The 22,912-nt window shown below is 41.2% G+C and overlaps 1 protein-coding gene across 1 annotated transcript in view; it reads left to right on the top strand.

Annotated features, from left to right (window-relative positions):
• The first annotated feature begins 1,927 nt into the window (after window positions 1–1,927).
• Window positions 1,928–22,912, top strand: part of DDX1 (DEAD-box helicase 1) — a 37,491-nt gene continuing 16,506 nt past the window's right edge. The window contains exons 1-14 of the mRNA XM_002710035.6: window positions 1,928–1,978; window positions 5,075–5,126; window positions 5,412–5,475; window positions 7,912–7,941; window positions 8,862–8,958; window positions 11,248–11,295; window positions 12,237–12,320; window positions 12,556–12,639; window positions 13,133–13,209; window positions 13,747–13,819; window positions 16,156–16,232; window positions 16,355–16,469; window positions 17,184–17,322; window positions 21,123–21,183. Coding sequence (XP_002710081.1) covers window positions 1,963–1,978; window positions 5,075–5,126; window positions 5,412–5,475; window positions 7,912–7,941; window positions 8,862–8,958; window positions 11,248–11,295; window positions 12,237–12,320; window positions 12,556–12,639; window positions 13,133–13,209; window positions 13,747–13,819; window positions 16,156–16,232; window positions 16,355–16,469; window positions 17,184–17,322; window positions 21,123–21,183 — 1,017 coding nt within the window. The 5' untranslated portion in view covers window positions 1,928–1,962. The remainder of the gene's footprint in view (window positions 1,979–5,074; window positions 5,127–5,411; window positions 5,476–7,911; window positions 7,942–8,861; window positions 8,959–11,247; window positions 11,296–12,236; window positions 12,321–12,555; window positions 12,640–13,132; window positions 13,210–13,746; window positions 13,820–16,155; window positions 16,233–16,354; window positions 16,470–17,183; window positions 17,323–21,122; window positions 21,184–22,912) is intronic.

The raw sequence follows: 22,912 nt of genomic DNA, 5'->3' as shown, positions 1-22,912 counted from the left end.
GCACTTCTTGTGGGTATCTTGGAGATTGTCCTGCTGGTATCCTCCAAGGGCAACGCCCACAAAGCAGGTGATCTCTCTCCTCCAATGGGAACATATGGACACAACAAGGTCCTTCAGGGGTCTGTGTCCTGACTCTTTTAGCATTTCCAGACAGCTTTCATGGACAGAGTGCCCTTGAATAGAGCTCCAAGTCCACTCTACACAGCCTCACTTATCCCTGGGGTAAGGGGGCAAAAGTCCCATTTTCCCTCCACACTTTGCCTGCTCAATGGCCTTCCCTGTACTCTGTTTTTTCCTGTCCTGCTGCCTCTGGCCTTTCTAGGCACAGCTTCTCAGAGCAGCCGTTGAACTTCCCAAGCTCCTGCCATCCAAAATTCTCTGAGCCATCCCCTGAAAGCCTCTTTCTCCGCTGAGAGATGGAAAATGCCATGGTATTTGTGCAACTTGGAAGAGAAAGTATTTCACTTGCATCTTCAATCTTTTCATACGTTTAAGGTGGGTGTTGGCATAAAAATCAGATGATAGATCTCTCTTTAACAAATCTTTTGTGATCTTATACCTCTCTTTGGAGCATGCCAGCACTTGGTATTCATTCGGAATGGCTACACTACATAACTCTCAAGGGTATCATTTATACAAAATATAAGGGGAATATGGGTTAGGCATCCCTATCTATAAATCCAAAATCTGAAATGCTCTCTAATCTAAGCACTGACATAACGCTCAAATAGTTTCAGAGGTTGGGACATTTCCATTTCAGATTAGGGATGCTCAGCGGAAACAGCTTAAGTAAGTATCGCAAACTCAGAAAGACTGAAATCTGAGCCAAGAACTGCTAATGGGAATCCTCAGTGTCTCCTGGGTGTGGAGACCTGTAGAGCTGCAGGTGAATCCTTTCATACATCACACTCACATTACAGATTGTGACCACATGCTGTGCACTGCCGTGGGCGCTTTATATACTTCATTCACTCCTCAAACAACCGTGCGACGACGTAGGTGCTCTTGTTCATCCTTGTTTTACAGATGAGGAAACTGAGGCCCATGGGTGTTTCACCACTTATTCCAGACAACACAGCTAGACTGGGAGAAAAAAAGAACTCAACCCCAGCGGGTACAGCTCCCAGATTGGTACTTCCAAGCCCATCCTACACACCTTGCGTGAGGGTTCTCTTCCCTCCGGGACATTCTGGAGCAGGTTACACGGAGAACAGAACCGGCCCTGCACTCTGGAGTCAGCCCATGTGGCTCAGAACCCCGGCTGCCATTAGGTAGCTGCCTGGTGTTAGATACGTTATTTAAATTGTGCACCTCTAAGGCGTCTAACACCTGCCTGACAGAGGGACTAGCCAAAAACTGCCTGGAAATCAAACCCGAAACGATGGATGCTACATCAAACATGGGTGAAAGCAGAGAGACAGACCTAATCACGACTTATTTCGACCAAAACTATTTAACGGATGCTTGGGGTGGGGTGCAGGTTCTCTGGGCAAGACCGTCACTACCATCCCTCCGGGTCCTTTGCATAGCGCTGGGCCCCGCTGGCCGCCGTGAACCCGGGGCCCTGAGGGAGGCAGCGGAGCCGGCAATTTGCTGTCTGGTCAGCATCCATGTCACCCCCAGACGCCTGCCTCCTTCCGTGTGGAAAAGTGATTCCGAAGACACGTAGTGTGCTCCAGATCAACGGCGATTACCAGGGCGTCGAATATTGAGTGGTCCTAGCTGCTTACGTCTGGCTGCACCGGGTCCAGACATTCTGGTCAGCCGACAGGCACACGGGGCGGGGCCAGGCGGGTCTTTTCTTGCCTCGGAACTGTTCTCCCGGGGCTGAGTCCCCGCCCGGACGCAGAACGCCGTAGGCCGCGGGCCGGAAGCGCGCGCCGCCGCAGCCGCAGCGTGTCAGTGCCGAGGGAGGGAGGGAGGGGGCGAGCGAGCGAGAGCGGCGGCGGACGACGGGGCAAAATGGCGGCCTTCTCCGGTGCGTTTCTGGAAGCCGGGGAGGTGTGGGCGGCTCGCTCCGCTCCGCGGCCCTGGGACAGCTGTTGGGGAGGTCGGGGGATGGGAGCGGCCAGCGGGGGACCTGCTGCGGGAGGAGACGGCCGCCCCGGGGCCGCGGCCGCGCGGCTGGGCTTCGGGGAGGGCGTTTGTCCGGAGGTGCTGGCCGGGCCGGGCCGCCCCTGGCTTTGCTGCCAGGCACCCTCGGGGCGCAGACGGGGCAGCGGCGTTGCCCGCGCCGCTCCTGGCCGCCGGCCTTTCCGACGTGGCAGGGCCACTGACGCACCTTTTCCTGCTCGCGGCTCCGCGGCCGGGCGTGGGGAGGGCTCCTTTGGGAAGATGGCAAAACTGCCTCTCGTGTCGGCTTGCTTCAGGCCGCTCCCCAGCTGCAGTCCAGGCGCGGAGCTGGGTCTTTATCTGTCGTTAAACGCTGCCCTGGCGACGTTAACGTTCCTCGTTGAAGCCCAAGCCGGAGTGGCCATTCCCGTGGGCGCCAGGGAGTTGTGAAAAGCCGTCGCTGTTTGCCTGGGGACGCCCTCCTGGACTCCACGGGAGGGATTTGATGTCGTTGTCGAGCCCCGTAGCTGGGGTTTTGCCCTGCCCCGTTCTGCTTGCTTTTCGCACCCGTCATTGTAGAAAGCCAGCAGCCTTCTAGTGTGATGAGTTTAAATAGCAGTAAAGGTATCCTCACCTCCGGCCCACTCTGTCAATGTTCTTCTCCTGGATTGCATAGTGTTCACTCTTCTCCAGTGTCAGACTGTTAGGAATTCCACGATGTCTGGTTACGCAAGAGGATTTGGGACTGTTCAACATGCCCTACGAAGAGACAAGGGCAAGTCAGAGTGGTTGCTGTTTTACTTTTCCAGCTGAGGTTTGTAGAGTAGTTCCGGGTTGTCGTTTGCAGGGATAGGAAACAGGTTTATTTTTTCGGCCAAGGGCCGTTTGAATATTTACAGCGTCGTTTGAAGGCCACACAAAATTACAGAGTTAAAAATCAGCCTGCTACCATTTATGGAATTTGAAGGCCCACTAATGGTTGCCTTTGCTGGACTAGACCAAGTGGTTTCACCGGCCTTAACTGGTGGCGTGCAGGCAGGATGTGCGCCATCCCCGTTAGGTTCCCATCTGTGGAAGTTGTACATACATTTCAGGAACGTTAACCGATTGGGCAAGAGTCTGTATACAACAAAAATAAAGATGCAAGTAGAATTAAAGCTGAGTATCCCTGTTTTCCCTTAACTGTTAGAAGTGTTAAGCTTGGGGCTGGCGCCGTGGGGCAGGACGTTAATCCTCCGCGCCGGCATCCCATATGGGCGCCGGTTCAAGTCCCGGCTGCTCCTCTTCCAGGCCAGCTCTCTGCTGTGGCCCAGGAAGGCAGTGGAGGATGGCCCAGGTCCTTGGGCCCCTGCACCCCATGGGAGACCAGGAGAAGTACCTGGCTCCTGGCTTCAGATCGGCGCAGCTCCGGCCTTGCGGCCAGTTGGGGAATGAACCAGCAGAGGGAAGACCTCTCTCTCTGTCTCTCCCTCTCACTGTAACTCTAGCTCTCAAGTAAAAAAAGGAAAATATTTTAAAAAGTGTCAAAGAAAACATGGTCTCAAAGAACATGCAGAGATCGTGACCAGAGTAGGACAGGAAGATGTCGGATTTGCTGAAAGTACTGTGTGGTTGCTGCTTGTAAGTTTTCAAGAAGCTTCAGCAACACTTAGCCCATCACAGCCGGCGCCGCGGCTCACTAGGCTAATCCTCCGCTTAGCGGCGCCGGCACACCGGGTTCTAGTCCCGGTCGGGGCGCCGGATTCTGTCCCGGTTGCCCTCTTCCAGGCCAGCTCTGGGAGACCATGATAAGTACCTGGCTCCTGCCTTAGGATCAGTGCGGTGCGGCGGCCATTGGAGGGTGAACCAACGGCAAAGGAATACCTTTCTCTCTGTCTCTCACTGTCCACTGAGCTTGTCAAAAAAAAAAAAAAAAAAAAAGCCCATCACTTTGTTTTGTTTTGTTTTCCAGCCAGTTTATAGTTAGGAAAGAGAATATAGCTAGACCCTAAAGGGAGTAATTCTTAGAAAGATCTGCCTGGATATAGAACTCTAGATCTTCATCAGCTTCTCTGTGTAGATTTTTCTTGGGAAATTTAATTAGGAAACACTTCTTTTTTCAAAATGATGATTCTGCTCAAGTAATGCAAATGAAAATTTCTAAAGAATAGTTTATGGATTTGTTTTGTGTGTTTGCACAATGACAAAGAAAATTTCAAGATTTCTGGGAATATTGGAATACTGCTCATTTTTTATTCCATTGTAAATGTGTATTGGTATATATTTTGATAACAGTAATAAAAGCTGCATTTTATAAGTGCAGACTTAAAGTAAAAATCAATTCTTATCTGGAAGACAAATTTAAGTAAATCCAACTACTACTTGTATGACTACCTTCTGCAGTTCATTTGAGAAGTGATAAAACCCAGTCCATTCATTTGGGGCAGTTCAGAAGTAAGATCATTTAAATATGTGTATGGTTAAGGGTAGAGCGGATCTTCACCTGTGGCTCAAGTTTTCACCCCTTCCTGCTTAAGTTAACCAAAGTATTGATTACAGCTGCCTGTAAAAGTGAGGTTTTTTTACTTCTCTTCATTTTTCTCAGATGATTTGAGGGTCTACAGTGACTGTTGAGAGTCAAAGCACATAACTGCCACATTATCTTTAAATGAAACAACCAATATGCTAGTATAGAACCTTGCTTAACTGGTAAATGTTTCACTAACAGTCACAAGAAGTATACCAATTCTGTGCTATGGTATCGGTGACAACTCTGCACCAAATGCATTGCATTATCTCCTGTCTTCCTACATCCCTACAAAGTAGGTAATGTAAGCCTCATTTCAAGTGGAGAAAAGCAGATAATATGACCTTCCCCAAGGTGAGAGCTTGGATTTGAACCCAACTCTGTGTTCAGAACTTACACTCCTGAACAGTACCACACTGAGTAGGTGTGCTATGACTGAGCTGTGCTTCAAAGCCTTTCCTCTGTTGAATGAATTTTGAGTGATTTATGGTTTTTAAAATTAATTTTTGTTTTCAGAGATGGGTGTTATGCCTGAGATTGCACAAGCTGTGGAGGAGATGGATTGGCTGTAAGTACATAGAGCAGAAATGCATCTGTGTCAAGGGTGTTTTATAATTTAACAGTTGTTAGTGATTTTATTAAGTGCTTTGGGATAGAAAGAGAAATTCAGCTGATGTTGTGATTCTCTGAATTTTAGAAAGTATCCTTTTTTAACTTTGATATACTTCTAGCTGAAAAAGATTGGTTGTATTTATCAAATAAAATTGCTTTAGGCTTACAGTTCAATATTTCTTAGTTGGCTCTTGTGAGTTGTCTCCCTCTAACTAAAATTCTTCAAATATGATTCTTTTAGCCTCCCAACTGATATCCAGGCTGAATCTATCCCGTTGATCCTAGGAGGAGGTGATGTACTTATGGTATGTTTAAAATTGATAGGCAGCAGGGAGCTGGGGACAGACAATTCTGGGGCTGTCTGTGACCGAATTTAAGAACTCCATAAGCTTAAAAATGGCGCTTTTACCAAAATAATTTTATACACACACGTTTATGATATATTTGCTGTTCTCAGGTAAAAAAGATGCAGTCTTTGCCAGTGAAAAGTTTGAACAAAATAGGGCACTGAGACATGCACAGAAATAAATGTTACAGAAGAGAATGTGACAAGTGCATGAAACACAGAGTACTGCAGGGCTCTAGTGGGAGTCTGGTTACCCTTCTGCTTGAAGAAGCGTAAGGGACTGCTTGGATCAAGTGGATTTTTGACAAGGGAAAATGAGAAAGAAATACTTTCTAGACAGAGTGAGCAGCAACAAAAACAGTGCATTAGGGGACTGTGGGGTATGACCCTGGAGCAGTTCACTTACTTTTATTAGTTTATGTTTGTATTAAAGATGTGTGCCTAGGGAATTTTTTTTTTTTTTTTTTTTTTTTTTTTTTTTTTTTTGACAGGCAGAGTGGACAGAGAGAGAGACAGAGAGAGAAAGGTCTTCCTTTTGCCGTTGGTTCACCCTCCAATGGCCGCCGCTGCAGCCGGCGCACCGCGCTGATCCTGGCAGGAGCCAGGAGCCAGGTGCTTTTCCTGGTCTCCCATGGGGTGCAGGGCCCAAGCACCTGGGCCATCCTCCACTGCACTCCCTGGCCATAGCAGAGAGCTGGCCTGGAAGAGGGGCAACCGGGACAGAATCCGGCGCCCCGACCGGGACTAGAACCCGGTGTGCCGGCGCCGCAAGGTGGAGGATTAGCCTATTGAGCCACGGCGCCGGCCCTGGGAATTTAATTTGAGATAAAATGGGAAATACATACTGAGTCATTTTATTTGAGCTCTTTCTCAAGTGTTGTGTTAAACAATTTGGATATCTGTTGGCAGTGGAGTCTCAGAACTTTTCTTAAAAAGATTTGTCTTTATTTTGAAAGAGTTAGAGGAAGGTTTCATCTGTTGCTTTACTGCTCAGGTGGCTGCCACCGCCAGTGCTGGGCCAGGCTGAAGTCAGGAGCTTCATTTGGGTTTCCCACGTGGGTGGCAGTGGACAAACACTGGGGCCATTTTCCACTTCTTTTTCCAGGCCTTTGGCAGGGAGCTGGATTGAAAGTGGGACCAGGCCGGCGCTGCGGCTCACTAGGCTAATCCTCCTCCTTGCAGCGCCGGCACACCGGGTTCTAGTCTGGTCGGGGCGCCGGATTCTGTCCCGGTTGCCCTCTTCCAGGCCAGCTCTCTGCTGTGGCCAGGGAGTGCAGTGGAGGATGGCCCAAGTACTTGGGCTCTGCACCCCATGGGAGACCAGGAAAAGCTCCTGGCTCCTGCCATCGGATCAGCGCGGTGCGCCGGCCGCGGTGGCCATTGGAGGGTGAACCAACGGCAAAGGAAGACCTTTCTCTCTGTCTCTCTCACTGTCCACTCTGCCTGTCAAAAAATTAAAAAAAAAAATTAAAAATTAAAAAAAAAAAAAAGAAAGTGGGACCAGCGCTGTGGCACAACAGGTTAACGCCCCGGCCTGAATTGCTGGCATCCCATATGGGTGCCGGTTCTAGTTCCGGCTGCTCCTTTTCTGATCCAGCTCTTTGCTATGGCCTGGGAAAGAGGTAGAAGATGGCCCAATTTCTTGGGCCCCTGCACCCATGTGGGAGACCTGGAGGAGGATCCTGGCTCCTGGTTTCAGATCGGCGCGGCTCTGGCTGTTGCGGCCAGTTGAGGAGTGAACCAGCAGATGGAAGACTCTCTCTCTGTGTGTGTAACTCTGACTTTCAAATAAATAAATAAATCTTAAAAAAAAAAAAAAAAAAAAATTGGAGCAGCCAGAACATGAACTGTTGCCCATATTGATGCTGTTCTCGCAGGTGGCAGCTTTACCCACTGTGCCTGCTCTGAGCCTTGCAAGTTAGTAAGCAAAAGTGTTACATGATTAGAATTGGTTTTTTATGAAGGCTGTTTTTGAACAGGTTGTAGTGTAGGTCTGTGGGATTATATTACTTTTAAGCTACTTACTTTTCTCTCTCTCTCTCTCTCTCTCTCTATATATATACATATATATACACTCTGGTACTCTGATGTCGGATGCAGGTGTCAGTCGGTGGCTTAACCTGCCATGCCATGATGTTGGCCCCTGTTAAGCCACTTTTGTGATAATCTGGGTTAAAAGGATGAGGGCTTCATTTTTAACGGTAGTAACGAGAAAGGAAATGGGACAGCAGATTCTTAAGGGGTTGAGGGAACTGACAAGATGAGTGAGTTAACTGAGAAAGTCTGGGCAATCTGGAGGCTATAATAAATGTAATGAGTTAACTGTAAGATTTCTACATGATATGTTAATTTGATCTTGTTAATTTAAACTGAAATCAACTTTTTCTCTCTTCAGGCTGCAGAAACAGGAAGTGGAAAAACTGGTGTAAGTAGTACATTGAAATTGACTTATTTGTAAGTGTTGAATTTTAAATTAGCTTTGAACGTTAACTTTGAAATACTTTGAAATATTTAATAAAACATCTCTAAAGTAAAAGAAATTGACTACTTGCCATTTAGAGTACTATTTTAGTTGTCCGCTAATTGTGAACATCTACAAAAGAGTAAGGCTTTAAGAATATAATTTTAAAGTCGTCTTGGAAGATGAGATACAGTGTCTTTAGTGTTTATATTTACTTTTGAATTTTAATGCAGTTATTGTTAAAAATAGATTGCAAGCAGAAGTTAGAGATCTGTTGACCTAGACTCGATTCAGTTTATCAGACTGGATGTTATTTTTCCTCTTCAGGTTCATTTTGCAGGTCCCCATTATTTATTTATTTGTTTGTTTATTTTTAAAGATTTATTTATTTATTTGAAAAGCAGAGTTAGAGCAAGTGAGCAAAATCTTCCATCCACTGGTTCACTCCAAATGGCTACAATGGCCAGAGCTGGGCCGATCTGAAGTCAGAAGCCAGGAGTTTTTCTGGGTCTCCCAGGTGTGTGGGGTGGCCCGAGTACTTGGACCATCCTGCACTGCTTTCGCAGGCACATTAACCAAGAGCTAGATTGGAACTGGAGCAGCCAGGACTCAAACCTGTGCCCATATGGGATGCTGGCACTGCAGGCTTTACCCACTGTGCCACAGCACTGCCCTCCCCCTTATTTATTGTTATGGGCTGTCAACTGGCTCATATTTCCTTTATTCAGTCAATTCTGTTATTTTGGTTTGTGTAAAAGAAATTCGAGAGCATTCTGGAATATGTGTAATGATTTAATGTGCATACATAACTTTGGTCAAATTTATTGATTATTAAACTAATTAATATCTGGATATGATATAGAGACCTTCTGTTTCTTTGATAGGCTTTCAGTATCCCAGTTATCCAGATAGTTTATGAAACTTTGAAAGACCAGCAGGAAGGCAAAAAAGGAAAAACAACAATCAAAACCGGTGCTTCAGGTAGTTTCTATAATTGATATTGCCTTTTGTATAAATCAGTGAATCTCATCTCTAACATTTGGAAATGTGAGGCTTGAGTATGTACTTTTATTGTCAATATTTAGAGGGTGATATTGAAATTAGGTGCCCAGGAAGCCAGGGATGCTAAGTGCCATTGAATGCCTAAGCAATGCAGAGCTGTCCTTTCCTAAAATAGTAATACAGCTCCCCTTGAGAAAACACTGGCATTTTGGAAATAACAGCTATTTTAGTGTTTTTCTTAACCTTATAAGTTTTTGTATATAGTATTATACAAATTGGTGCAACATTTTGTAAGGTGTTAAGTAAGGACGTTGCACATAATTTATGGAGTAAAAATGCTTGATGGTGGGATGTATTGCTTTATATAGGGAAAGAAGCATTCTTTTTCTTCTGCCATAAGAAAGAAGGACCCCAGGAAGTTCAAATGTAAAATGTGTATTTTAAAGTCAGCTTCTTACTTGTAGTCCTTTTAAAGTGGAGATTGGTCCTGTATTAGAATTTTGGATCCTATTTCTGCCATGAACAATAATATTAGCTCAGTTTTCTGGTCTTTCAGTCATATTTTCTGAATTCTGTTCTATCTTGATTAACCTATAATTTTGTTATATTTTAACAATTTAAAGTAGCTAGCTTGTTTCATGTTACAAATCAGGACCGCAACAAAATAACAAGCTTAAGCAGAGCATACTTGGCATATCAACATTTTCTGTTCACTTTGAAAATAATGTTACATAATTCAAAGAATTAATTCACTTGTAAATGAATTTTCAGATAGATAATGGTTGTCACTATTTAGACCACTGGCGTATTCTTAAAAACAGTTTTGGAACTTGTAGCGACTGTGCCATCATTTATGAGAGGAGCTGATAGAAGAGAATGCTTCTGAAGAAGGGAAACCAGAGTGGTAATACATTTAAAAGTCATGTCCTTTTATAGCTGTTTAAAAAGTGGGTATTTAAACATGGAACAGAAGTAACAAAGGAATTGTTAATTCCTTGAAGTGATCTGGAGAAAAAAATAAGTGTTCTAGAGGGCAGGACTGGGACCCATTAGATAAAGATTTCTGTGTAACTTAAAGTCTTTGCTAATAACTAAATTGAACCAATAATGGAAGGGTGAACCTCAAGAAAGTTATTCCTCTATTGTTTAAAGTGTTTAAGAAGATGATAGATATCTTTTAACAAGAAATAATCTAGAGAGGAATCCTACTTTGGGTGGAGAGTTAGACTAGAAAATACGCAGGGTTGTCTTTAGCTGTTACAATTCTTTGCTTATCCATAAAGTATTAAAATGCTTCAGAAAAGGAAAATCCCAATTCCATAAAAGTGAGGAAGGAAAAAAATGTGTGACTTTTAAATGTAATACTGAATTGTTTATGAGAAAGGACTTGATTTTTTTTTTGAAGATTTATTTATTTACTTGAAAGGCAGAGTTAGAGAGGCAGAGGAAGAGAGAGAGATACAGAAAAAGGAGGACAGAGAGAGAGCTTCCTTTCTCTAGTTCACTCCCCAAATGGCCACAACAGCCAGAGCTGGGTCAGGCCAAAGCCAGGAGCCAAGAGCCTCCTCCGGGTCTCCCATGTGGATGCAGGGGCCCAAGTACTTGGTCTGTCTGCAGCTGCTTTTCCAGGCCATAGCAGGTAGCTAGAGTGTGGGACACGGCTGGCACCATGTGGGATGTCAGTATCACAGGCAGTGGCTAAACCTGCTATGCCCCAGTGCTGACCCTGGTGCTTTTAAGACTGATAAAAATACAATGAGACTCTGAAATGCTGGTCAGTCATTTCCACCATGACTGGAATCAGCTTGTTTAGTAATTAACTTTTATCAGTGAAGTGGGGTTAGGGCCAAAATCCTGTCATCACACAAATACACAGCAGCAAGTGAGGAGGTAAGTTTTAGTCCCTAGCAGGCCAGTAGTTACTATCTTTGCCATGTTTCAGTTTTACCTGTAAGTAACAGTTTTACTTTACACTCTGAATCAAGTTTGGGGAAAATATTTTGGTCTGGCCCTGCAAGGACAGCCACAGGTGGGACTCAATAGCAGGCTTATTTTTAAGTTGATCATTTGTGTGATCCATGAATTTCATTGTCAATAGCCAAATGATCCTGGGCAGAAGAAGAGTTCCCCACCCCTGTAATCCAAATAATGTGTAAAACCACATTGAATCTAGAGAAATTAAGGTATCATATAAAATATAAATTATAAGCTTTGTGTTTTAGGGACTATTCATGTGTTTGTGGATAACTTTTCTTATTTATTGTTTAGTGCTCAACAAATGGCAAATGAACCCATATGATAGAGGATCTGCTTTTGGTAAGTGCATAGATTTTACCAGCTCTTTTGTAATTCAGAATCTTAAATAATAACACATAAGAACCACAAGGAAAGTACAGTACCCAAAGATTTAATTTACCAGATAGTAAAATATACTCTTTATAATTAAATAGGATAGTACTGGCATAGGAATAAATAGTGGAATGTAGTAGAAATAAGTTTCAGAATATATGAGAAGTTAATATACAGGAAAAAATAATGTTTCATGAGGAAAAGGGGTTTATTCAACAAGAGATGCTGACATAATCCATTTAGAGCAATATAAAATTGGCTTCTTTTGCATATAAGGATTCGATATAAATTCTGCATATATTTAATGCATGTGTTTCATGTAAACTTAAGTATATAAAACTACATATACAGTTTGGTGGTGGATGAACTTTCCTTACTCAAATAGCAAATTCACAAATTATAACAGGTTTGTTTTTCAGTCATGGTTTCTGAATCCATGGATGGGGGAACACCCTGGGATAGTTCCAGTTACGTTTTAGAATAATAGTCTGTCTAGCTGTAACTTAAGTAAAAAATGAGGAAACAGATATTGATGAGTTGGTGCTGCTCCTCCTTGTGGGCCAGTTTCTTTAAAGTACCTTACAGAAATGATCATCTTAATGAATTTGTGTTGGCAATGAGCTACTGTTAGTGCTATTTGGTTTCAGATTTGTTACTATAAAATGTTGCTGTAATTAACAGGTAGTAGCATAGAAACTAGACCTCAGCATAACCAAGGACATATAGGGGGTGAATTAGGGTAGTTATTCTTAGGGAAAATATTGCTTTCCCCTAGCAATCAACAAATCTTAGTCTCTGGAACATTGCATCAAGTGAAGTAATTATCTTATTAGTGTGACTGAATGATACTTATTTTGGAATACATTATTTATAAAACCGGTACTGATGTTTTCCTGTTTTTTCTCCAGCAATTGGGTCAGATGGTCTTTGCTGTCAAAGCCGAGAAGTAAAGGAATGGCATGGGTGTAGAGCTACTAAAGGATTGATGAAAGGTATTTGAACAGCATTTGTAGTTGTAGAAACTCTTGAGACAATGTATGAACAGATGAATTTCTTTAAATAGCTTTAAATGGCAGATCTGGAAAGATTTCCAGTCGTATGAAAAGACCTTTAATTCTTCATTCGGTACACACATTATAATTCAGTGACAGTCGTAAAGTTGCAACTTGGTAGATTAATCGTATGTGTTTGATTTATACAATTCTTCAAAATGTTTTGCTCCTTTAGGGAAACATTACTATGAAGTATCCTGTCATGACCAAGGCTTATGCAGAGTTGGTTGGTCTACCATGCAGGCCTCCTTAGACCTAGGTAAGTGTTTCTAAAATAAATGAATTGACTGATGTTTGTGGGTATTAACATTGTTATTTTGAGACACAAACAAGTAAACTTAACTTACAAAATTTGATTTTAGAGAAACAGAATAAAATCTCACCCTATTCAAAAAAAAATTTGTATTTACAAGTACATGTGTTATAACAGTATGAAATCAGGGGAACTAAGATTAAAAGTATGAAGAGTCAAATAAAATTATTGTGTATGAATATGTACCACACAGTACTGCATGGTAATCAAAGCAAAGAGTGATGCGGTGTCATATTTATCTGTAATATTTGATGGTCCCAAAGGTTAAAAACTCTTCAGTTGTTTATGGGATTTTGAAACAGAGGGGATATTTTTTCCATGACTTTTTGAAATGGGGATATTGGTGTGAATAAAATTACTTTTTACTTTGGATTAAAATCTGGCTTTTTACTTTAGATTTACTCTTGACATTTATAAATAAACTACTTGTTAAATCTAGGTACAGACAAGTTTGGATTTGGCTTTGGAGGAACAGGAAAGAAATCCCATAATAAACAGTTTGATAATTATGGAGAGGTAAGCTATTATGTTATTGACATGAACATAACATTAGTAAGTTTCCTTGCACTCTTGATCACGTATGATGTGAATGTGACTATTGAAAAGATTCTCAAAGTCAAGAGGATTGTATATTCTCAGAAAGCTCACATACGGGTTTTAATGAAGAAATAATGCAAAACTAGGTACATATGTAGAAATAACAGATTTTCTTTTATGCCATTTATTAGTCTCTCAAAAATGGGTTACATTGTCTTTTTTTTACCCCATTTTGATTTTCTTCTTGGCTTTAATGCATATGTTATTTCTTATTTTTGATGCTGGTGAATCAAAATATAGTTGCTCTGATATGCCTAAATATGTTGCTTCCAAAAAACCTGTGAAATGCATCTGCCATTGTATGTTATATGCTTTAGGTGTTTTTAACATCTGCATTAGTGCTTCGAGACATCATTTCAGGGTGCTAACATACTTTTGATGCAGCTATATGTGAACTTTTAGCTTCACTTAAAATTTTGCTTTCTATTAATAGCACTTTACTTTCTGGTTCTCTAGGAGTTCACTATGCATGATACCATTGGATGTTACCTAGATATAGATAAAGGGCATGTCAAGTTCTCCAAAAATGGTAAGCTTTCTGTGGATCTTTGAGGAAGTATGTATTCAAGGGACCACCGTTGTGGCATAATGGGGTAGGATAGAACCCCGGCATCCCATATGGACGCTGGTTCAAGAATGAATATATTCTGTGTTCATGGTTTTTTTTTTTTTCCCACAGTAGATAGAGACAGAAAGATCTTCCCTCTGCTGGTTCATTTCCCTGGTGCCCACAATGGCCAAGGCTGGGACAGGCCAAAGCTAGGTTTCCTGTGTCAGTGGGAGAGACCCAAGCAGCTATCACTGGCTGCTTCCCAAAGTGCTCATTAGCAGGAGGCTAGAACCAGGACTCCAAACTAGGCATTCCACTGTGAAATGCAAGTGTCCCAAGCCTTGTCTTATTGCTGTAACCGTGTTTTTGTTTTTTAAATGCCTTTATCCTCTTTTAATCTCTGTCCCTCCCTCCCTGCCTTTCAGTTGAGCAAGAAAGTAAAATTTTTTTTTAAGATTTATTTACTGAGAGGTAGAGTTACAGAGAGAGAGAGAGGGAGAGACAGAGAGAGAGATCTTCCATCCATTGGGTCACCCACCAAATGGCTGCAGTGGCCGGAACTGGGCAGATCCAAATCCAGGAACCAGGAGCTTCTTCCACGTGGGTGCAGGGACCCAAGCACTTGGGCCATCTTTGCTGGTTTCCCAGGCCATTAGCAGGGAGCTGGATCAGCAGTGGAACAGCCAGGACTTGAACCAGTGCCCATATGGGTTGTGTTAACCTTCTATGCCACAGTGCTGACCCCATTTGAGCAAATATTTATTGTACATTTGTTATATGCCAGGTCCCCTAGTGAGTGTTGGAAAGGAGACACAGCAGAAGATGGAGTAAATAAAGTTTTTACTTATGTGGGGTTGACAGGCTGGTGGGGAGAGGCAGACATAGGGATACCATGTTAGGTGGTACTGAGTCTGTGATGGAGGATATAAAGCACAGAAAGGAGTGGAGAGTGATAGTTGTGGGAGGTGCGGGGTGGATTGCTTTTCTCTACCATGGTCAGAGAAGGCTTTGCTAATGTGCTAGCATTTCAGTAGGAATCAGTTGGGTAGTGGGCTGTGCAGGTATCTGGTAGAGTATTTCCAACAGAGGGAGCAGTAAATGTGAAGGTCCTGAAATGAGGTACTTGAGTAACTGAGGAGGCCTATGTGTCTGGAGTGCACTGATCTTGGAGGTGGGTAATAGAATGTTAGCCCAGTGAGGTACTGAGGCCAGGCCATATGAGCTAAGAGATAAATTTTTATTTTGAGTAAAAATGGAAAACCATTAGGGTTTTGAGCAAAGAAATGACATCATCTGTCTTTAGTTTAGTAGTATTGGACACAGACTGGGGGTGGGAGGTTTAGATTGCTTAGGGAGGGAGCATAGAAAAAGAATGGAAGAGGTCTAAGGCCCGGATTCCTGTGATTGAAGAGAATCCAGCAGAGAATAAGGAAACAAGCCAAGAGCAGTAGAATGGAGAGAGCATCTGTTCTAAATTCCAGGTAAAAAAGGTGTTTCAAGGAAAAGAGCAATCAGATTGCATCCATTGCTGCTGATGGGTCTAGTTTAGAGAATGAAGAATGAGAATTAATCACTAAATTTGACTCATGTACATTAATAAGCTTGACAGCTGTTTGGGTAGAACAAGAGGGATGAGGGAAACCTGATTGGGAATCAGTCTAATAGCAAATGGAATGAGAGGAAGTTGACACAGTGAAGATGGAAATCAGGGAGCTTTACTACAAAAGGAAGACAAAAAATGGAAGGCAAATGGAGGGAGAGGTGCACTCAAAAGAGGCAGGCATGCTTGTATTTTACTTTGAGAGTATGTTTGTATTCCTTAGAATTGATTGTGGAGAATAATTAAAAATATAGTTGAGAGGGGACTGGTGCTGTGACATATCTGCTCCACTTCCAATCCAGTTACCTGCTATGATGGCCTGGGAAAGCAGTAGAAGATAGCACAAGTGCTTGGGCCCCTGCACCCACATGGGAGACCCATAAAATCTCCTGGCTCTTGGCTTCAGATCGGCCCAGCTCTGGCCATTGTGGCCATGTGGGGAGTGAACCAGCCGATAGAAGATTCTCTCTGTCTCTTTCTCTGCCTCTCTGTAACTCTGCCTTTCAAATAAATAATAAATAAACCTTGAAAAAATATACATATGGTGAGGAGAAGAGACAGGTTCTAAAGTAAAGGGGAAAGGTGAGGAGATTGTCTCAGGCAGAACATTTCATCCATGACTTCAGAAGGAAAACCTGAATGTAGGTAGGTTTGTAAATTTGATGGGGTAAGCATGCAGAAGTTCTTTTCTGATTATTTAAATCTCTCTTTAAAGGAAAAGATCTTGGTCTGGCATTTGAAGTACCAGCACATATGAAAAACCAAGCCCTCTTTCCTGCCTGTGTTTTGAAGGTAATTAAGATTGTAGTTAGAAAAATTTTTCTGTAAGTAAAAGCTGCTTGATCTTCATTATTTTGTATTGGGATGTTTGCCATTGGGGAAGAATTTTAATTTTCTCATTTATTCAACGCTAGAATGCTGAACTAAAATTTAACTTCGGTGAAGAAGAATTTAAGTTTCCACCAAAAGATGGTTTTGTTGCTCTTTGCAAGGCACCAGATGCTTACACTGTCAAATCACAGCACACAGGTACTGCGCTTGAGAGGGTGGGACTTCTAAAATGGGTGGTAGTGAAAACCCCAGCCGGCACAGCTTCTCATGCGTTCCCTATATTTCCCGTCTTGATTTTGTCACACATGTTTTCTTTAAACCATCAATAAAGTTGAACTTCAATCCTGGTTCATAAATTCTGTTTGGTTTTAGCTTAGGCATTTAAAGCATTCCCAGTCATAATGGTGATGGTGCCTATTACATGGAATATGTGCTTACTAGGGGCCATGGCACTATATTCAGTGCTTTAGTGGACTATTTAATCTTCACCACAGTCCTGTTAGGTAGTGCCCTTCCCATTTTACAGGCAAAGAACTGAGGAAATGGGCCTGAATTAACTTGCCTAAGGTCATAGAGCAAGTAAGTAGTAGAACTGAGTTCAAATCCAAGTCTGATGCCAGAGCTTTGTATCTTACCCATTGTGTTGCCTGATGTGTTTGAATTACTTAATGTTTCATAGTTGTTTATCACAAAGCAAGTCACTTTTATGGATGTCCTGTGTATCAATTATAATTATTCCAAGTAGATTTAATTTAAGGAAGTCTGTTCGTGTCAGAATTCTTGAAGTTTTGTTTGTGTCCTATACTTGATAATTGTTACTTAGAATTTTGAAAATGGAATATTTGCAACCAGATTTTACCAATAATGGCTTTTTAAGGAGAGATCTGAATGTGTTCTAATCTTTTCCCCAAGGTAATGCACAGGTGGCACAAACAAAGTTTCTCCCCAATGCTCCTAAAGCTCTCATCGTTGAACCCTCTCGGGAGTTAGCTGAACAAACTTTGAATAATGTGAAGCAGTTTAAGAAATATATTGATAATCCTAAATTAAGGTAAATTTTCCTTTTGTGTTCAAATATCTACTGTTTTTAGGTTTGAAGTGCTTTAGAAAAAGGGTAAAGTGGGCTGGCGCCGTGGCTCACTTGGTTAATCCTCTGCCTGTGGCGCTGGTATCCCATGTGGGCACCGAGTTCTAGTCCCGGTTGCTCCTCTTCCAGTCCAGCTCTCTGCTGTGGCCTGGGAGGGCAGTGGAGGGTGGCCCAGGTGCTTGGGCCTCTGCACCCACATGGGAGACCAGGAGGAGGCGCCTGGCTCCTGGCTTCAGATGGGCGCAGCACTGGCTATGGCGGCCATTTTGGGAGTGAACCAACAGAGGGAAGACCTTTCTCTCTGTCTGTCTCACTGAATATAACTCTACCTGTCAAATCAATAAAAAATAAAAACAGTAAGGTAGAAAAAATGAGATAGGAGTTTAGTGTACATACATAATATAGGTTTGAGTGTAAATATACTGACTCTGATACATAATTACAATTCCTTTATATATAAACTTTCATTTATTTGGTAAATGTTTGATTTTTTTTTTAAAGAAAATAACAGGCCAATTGATAGTTTTCCTGTTTTTCTTACCCGAAATGTCATGGTTAATCGAACAATGTTGGAGTAAAGGTTCATTTTTTAAAAGGGAGCATTTCATTCAATGTTAGATTCATTCCATTGCTTCATTTGCATAGAAAATATACCACTCTTTTTGTTTCTAGCATGTTGATAAATTTGATGAGTTTGATTCTAGACTTTCTCAAAGTGATGGCTTTCTTCATTTGGGTCCAGGCAGGTAACTGTTAGTTATGGAACTCGTTTTGCCTTTGCTGGGAGACCACAAATGAAATGATACTATGGAATTTCTAACTTAGCATCAATTTCTTTAATTAATTTACTTTAATCATATAAGTAAAGTGTTTTGTTAATTGATCTGACACTTGATTTTTGTTTTTCTTTTTGATTATTTTTTTTCTCAAAACATAACTCATGCGGCTGTAAAACTCACTATTTAATTGTCTAAGATTCTGTGGTTTATAGTATTTTCAACAAAGTTGCACAATTCTCACCACTACCCAATTCCAGAAGGTTTGTCTTTTTAAGTTCTTATTTATTTATTTAAAGGCAGAGAGACAGAAACAAAAGAGAGACATCTTCCATCCACTAATACCCAGAAGAGCTGTAATGGGGTCAGGTTGAAGCCAGGAATCCAAAAGTCAATCTAAGTCTCTCATGTGGGTTATAGTACTTGGGCCTTCATTTGCTTCATGCCAGGGTGTGCGTTAGAAGGATCCTGGATCAGAAGGAGAGCCAGGACAGGGCTCAAACCCAGGTACACCAGTACAGAATGTGGATATTCCAAGTGGCATCTTTACTACTGAGCATTTAAACCACAGAGCCAAACATCTCCACCCCAGGCCTCCCTTTTTAATATTGATCTCACAAATTGAACAGATTTTTTTTTTTTGTAAGATTTATTATTTGAAAGAGTTACACAGAGGGGAGGGCAGGAGGGAGGGAGGGAGGCAGGGAGAGAGAGTATCTTCCATCTGCTGGTTCACTCACTGCAACAGTCAGGGGTGGGCCAGGTCAAAGCCAGGAGCTTCTACCAGGTCTCCCATGGAGGTAGCAGAGGGTAGCATCCTCTGCTGTTTTTCCCAGGCCATTAACAGGGAGTTGGATCAGAAGTGGAAGCTGACAGACAAATTCGCGCCTGTGTGTGTGGTCTGGCATCTCATGCAGCAGCTTTACCTACCATGCCACAAAGCCGGCCCCTGAACAGACTTATTGAAAACTGCTTTGCATGTAAGCATAGATTATGTTCGTGTGTGATTATCTTCTGCTAAATTTATAGTGATAAATATGTCTGATTACAAAAGTGGATAAAAGTAAAGTACAAGTATTGTTGGAGAAAGAATGATGGATTTACGACAGTAATTTCTAAACCTAGCAACTTGGGGACCTTATTTAAAAACACAAATTTATTGTTCTCTCTCCAGGTTATAGTCAGAATTAGAATTCCAGGGAATAGTAATTAAAGCCTTCTTCTGTTTTTTAGAAGAACAAAAACAACTCTCTCAGGCAATTCTTAGGTAGCTAATCTGCTATCTGACATTGCTGGATAAGGAAGCACAGTGCTGTGGGTAGTAATATTAGGGAATGTGCTTAGATATGGTACATTAATAGACTGGCAAGCCTTTTGTTTATTTAGTTTTACTGTTACATAGCGAAGGTGAAGGTAGGAAACCATGAGGATGATTTTTAATGAGTTGTAGAATTGTAGCACAGCATTTTAAGTAACATGTCATCTGTTTTCTTAGTAGCCAGTATTCTACAAAAAAAAGACTAATCAAATAAAATTAATAAAGGAAAAGACTTGGTAGGTACTTCCAATTGAAAGTTACCTTGCTGTCTCAGAAAGGAGTTTTGACTACCATTTATTACAAGGGATCCAGTTTCTGCACATCTTCACTAATACTTTTTACTCTTTTTGAGTGTAGTAGTTGTAAATGGATATGAAGTGATTTCTTACTGTGATTTTGATTTACATTTCACTGTTAGCTAATGATGTTGAACTTTTTTTCATGTGTTTGTTGACTATTTGTATATTTTCTTTGGAGAAATGTCCAAATCTTTTGTCTATTTTTCAGTTGGGTTCCTGTCTTTTTATTGTTGAGTTTCAATAGTCCTTTATATTTTCTGATACATATTTTGTATATTAGGTATATGATTTGCAAATATTTCCCCCATTCCATGCCTTATCTTTTATGCTATCTTAATAATGGCCTTTGGAGTTGTGTTTTTTTTTGTTTTTTGTTTTCTTTTTTTTTTTTTTTTTTTGAGGTTTATTTGATTTATTTGAAAGGCAGAGTGACAGAGAGACAAAGAGAAGGAGAAAGATTTTCTACCTGTTGGTTCTCTCCTCAGATGACTGCAATGGTCAGGGCTGGGACAGGTCAAAGCCAGGAACTTAAGAACTCCATCTGAGTCTTCCATGTATTTGGCAGGATCCCAGACACTCAAACCATCTTTTGCTGCTTTCCCAGGCACATTAGCAGGGAGGTGGTTTGGAAGCCGATCAATCAGGACTCAAACCAGCACTGTAATATGGGATGCTGGCATCCCAGGTGGCAGCCTAACACTCTTGGAATTTTTCATTTTGAAGAAGTCAAATTCATTTTTTCTTACTATTTTTGGCATTGTATCCAAGATAGTCCTTACTTAATTCAAGGTCATGAAAATTTATTCCTATATTTGATGTGAGTTTTACAGTTTTAGGTCCTGCATTTAAGCCTGTAATCCATTTTCAGTTAATTTGTGAGGAAGGGGTTTCAGTGTTTTGCATGTGCATGTCTGTCTGTCCTAGCACTAGTTGAAATGAGGAAAACTTAAACATTCTGTGAAAAGTAAGTGTTCTTTCATTCTCCCAAGGTTCTAGTTATCCCTTCTGGAGGCAACTTTATAAAAATAGAATTTTGGGTATTTTTTCAGATATATTTTATATACATATAAGTACATTTGTCTGTAAAGGTAGTTTAAACCAGATTTTAGAAGACCATTAATTATCCTAATATGGAAGGATGTGTGAATGAGGAATAATTTTTCTGTGTTTGAAGGTTTCACATTCTCGTCAGTCACTTTACCTCATTTTAGGTATATGGCTACTGCGAATGAAATGCTTTTCTTCCAGCTTTCTGCAGACTAACTTTATTGTGGATTCTTTGTCAGTCACATACTCGGCTGTAATTTCCACCTAGAAGGAGCAGATGCAGATCAAACAGTTAAAGCATTATTGTTCTGATACTTATTCCAGGGAACTTCTGATAATTGGAGGTGTTGCAGCACGAGATCAACTCTCCGTTTTGGAAAATGGCGTAAGTTGTACTTTCAGTTTGTATGGGTGGTTGTTTTAGCAAAACAGTTCTGCTTCCAAAAGGTAATTGAGGCTAATATTAGTACAAGGCCAAAGGAGTATTCAGTTATGTCTTTGCTTTTCCCAGAAATATACAGTGGTAGTCGCTTCCAAACTCCTCAAGCAGAATTGTAGCGTACATGCATGTTTTTGCTGTTTACCCTTTGAGTACATGCTTTCCTTTTACCTTCCATGAATTAAGCATCCTTCTTTAGGGAAATACTTGAAAAAGAATAAACTAGAGTTAAGAATACAGATGCAGATAGGTAGGTTGTAGAGAATGACAGAAGTTTTTTCAGTGACCCTAGGAAGGGATAGGGATGAAAATGATGAAACAGGTGGTAGTGATAATAGTGAGGAGAGATGAGTTTGGGTATGTGTAAGGGGAAGTCTGAAAGACTGCTTAGGCTGCCACTGTGAAGCACAAAGGAGGACTGTGAGATCTGTATTACTGGGGAAGTTTGGGAAATTCATAACCATGTTCCTCAGTTCTGTGAAGGTGGGACTTCATAAATATTTTATATATATATGTATATATGAAATGACCTTCTTATAAACTTTTATTTACTTTCCTAAATTCTTAATTTAAACCACTTAGTACTGAGTCATTGTTAGCTGTTATTGTCCTGCTTCCAGTTTCACTGGTACCTCTATCAAACTAAATTTTATGCTGAATGGACTTTAGATTTTACCTGTGTGGCCTATTAAGAACAAGAAATCATATTACTGACTTGTTATTACTATTTTAAGATGGGTAATATTACTTTGATAGGTTTTTATTTAGTGTGTTAATATTTTGATTTTAGTGATTATAAGAGTGACTTAATAGATTAATCCCAATCTCGGTTCCTCAAATCCAAAGCCTTTTTTCCCATGAGATACTGTTTTTCAGCTCACATTTTCCAACTGCAGAGCATTAGAACTGTTTTCATGAATCCTGTCTCAAAATCCTAACTGACTCAGGCCAATGTCAAAGTAAGGGCAGTGTTTCTTAGGTTTTTTTTTGGCAGAATTCAGTTCTATTCTGCGTTTTAAGGAAACTGATACCTTCTTGTTCTGTTCTTGTTTCCATCTTACACTCTCTGATTATCTTTCACCATCCTCTGATTTAGCCTGTGTTGTCTGATGCTTGGGCAGAACAATAAAAAAGAAAAAAAATTTGTGATTTTACACAACCATCAATACAGAGTAGAAGTTTTGAATTATCTAATTCATTGAATGATTGCTCATAAGATCTTGTTTGTGCTCGTATGCAGACATCTGTATGCACACTTTACACCTCTTTATAAATGTTTTGTAAAAACGGGCAAGGCACTATGTTAAATACATTCTCATAGTAACCCTCTGAGATGGTATTTTTCTCTATTTTACATATTAGGAACAGGGCTTACACTGTTAAGTGACTTACACAAGATGGAACAACACAGGCAAAACTTTACGCTGAAGCTTGTTTTAATCACTTGTGAACTCGACTGTAAGCCCTTGTGGGAGAATGTGAAGTGTTCATTATACTGGCATGGGGTTCATTATACCATGCTCTTTTGTGTAGGCTTGAACTTTTTTTTATAATAAAAAGGTGAAAAAGCTTCCTCTCATTTGTATTAGACTTTCTCATGTTTGGACTGAGTTGGGCACTCACTAGCTATATAGTCCAAGTGCTGGTGGCTTTAGTTTTGTAAACATCAGCTTCC

This window comes from Oryctolagus cuniculus, chromosome 2 (assembly GCF_051225735.1).
Source record: "Oryctolagus cuniculus isolate XC-2025 breed Fujian yellow rabbit chromosome 2, ASM5122573v1, whole genome shotgun sequence".
Lineage (NCBI taxonomy): Eukaryota > Metazoa > Chordata > Mammalia > Lagomorpha > Leporidae > Oryctolagus > Oryctolagus cuniculus.
The sequence above is the reverse complement of the archived record's forward strand: the minus strand, read 5'-3'. Positions and strand labels throughout refer to the sequence as shown.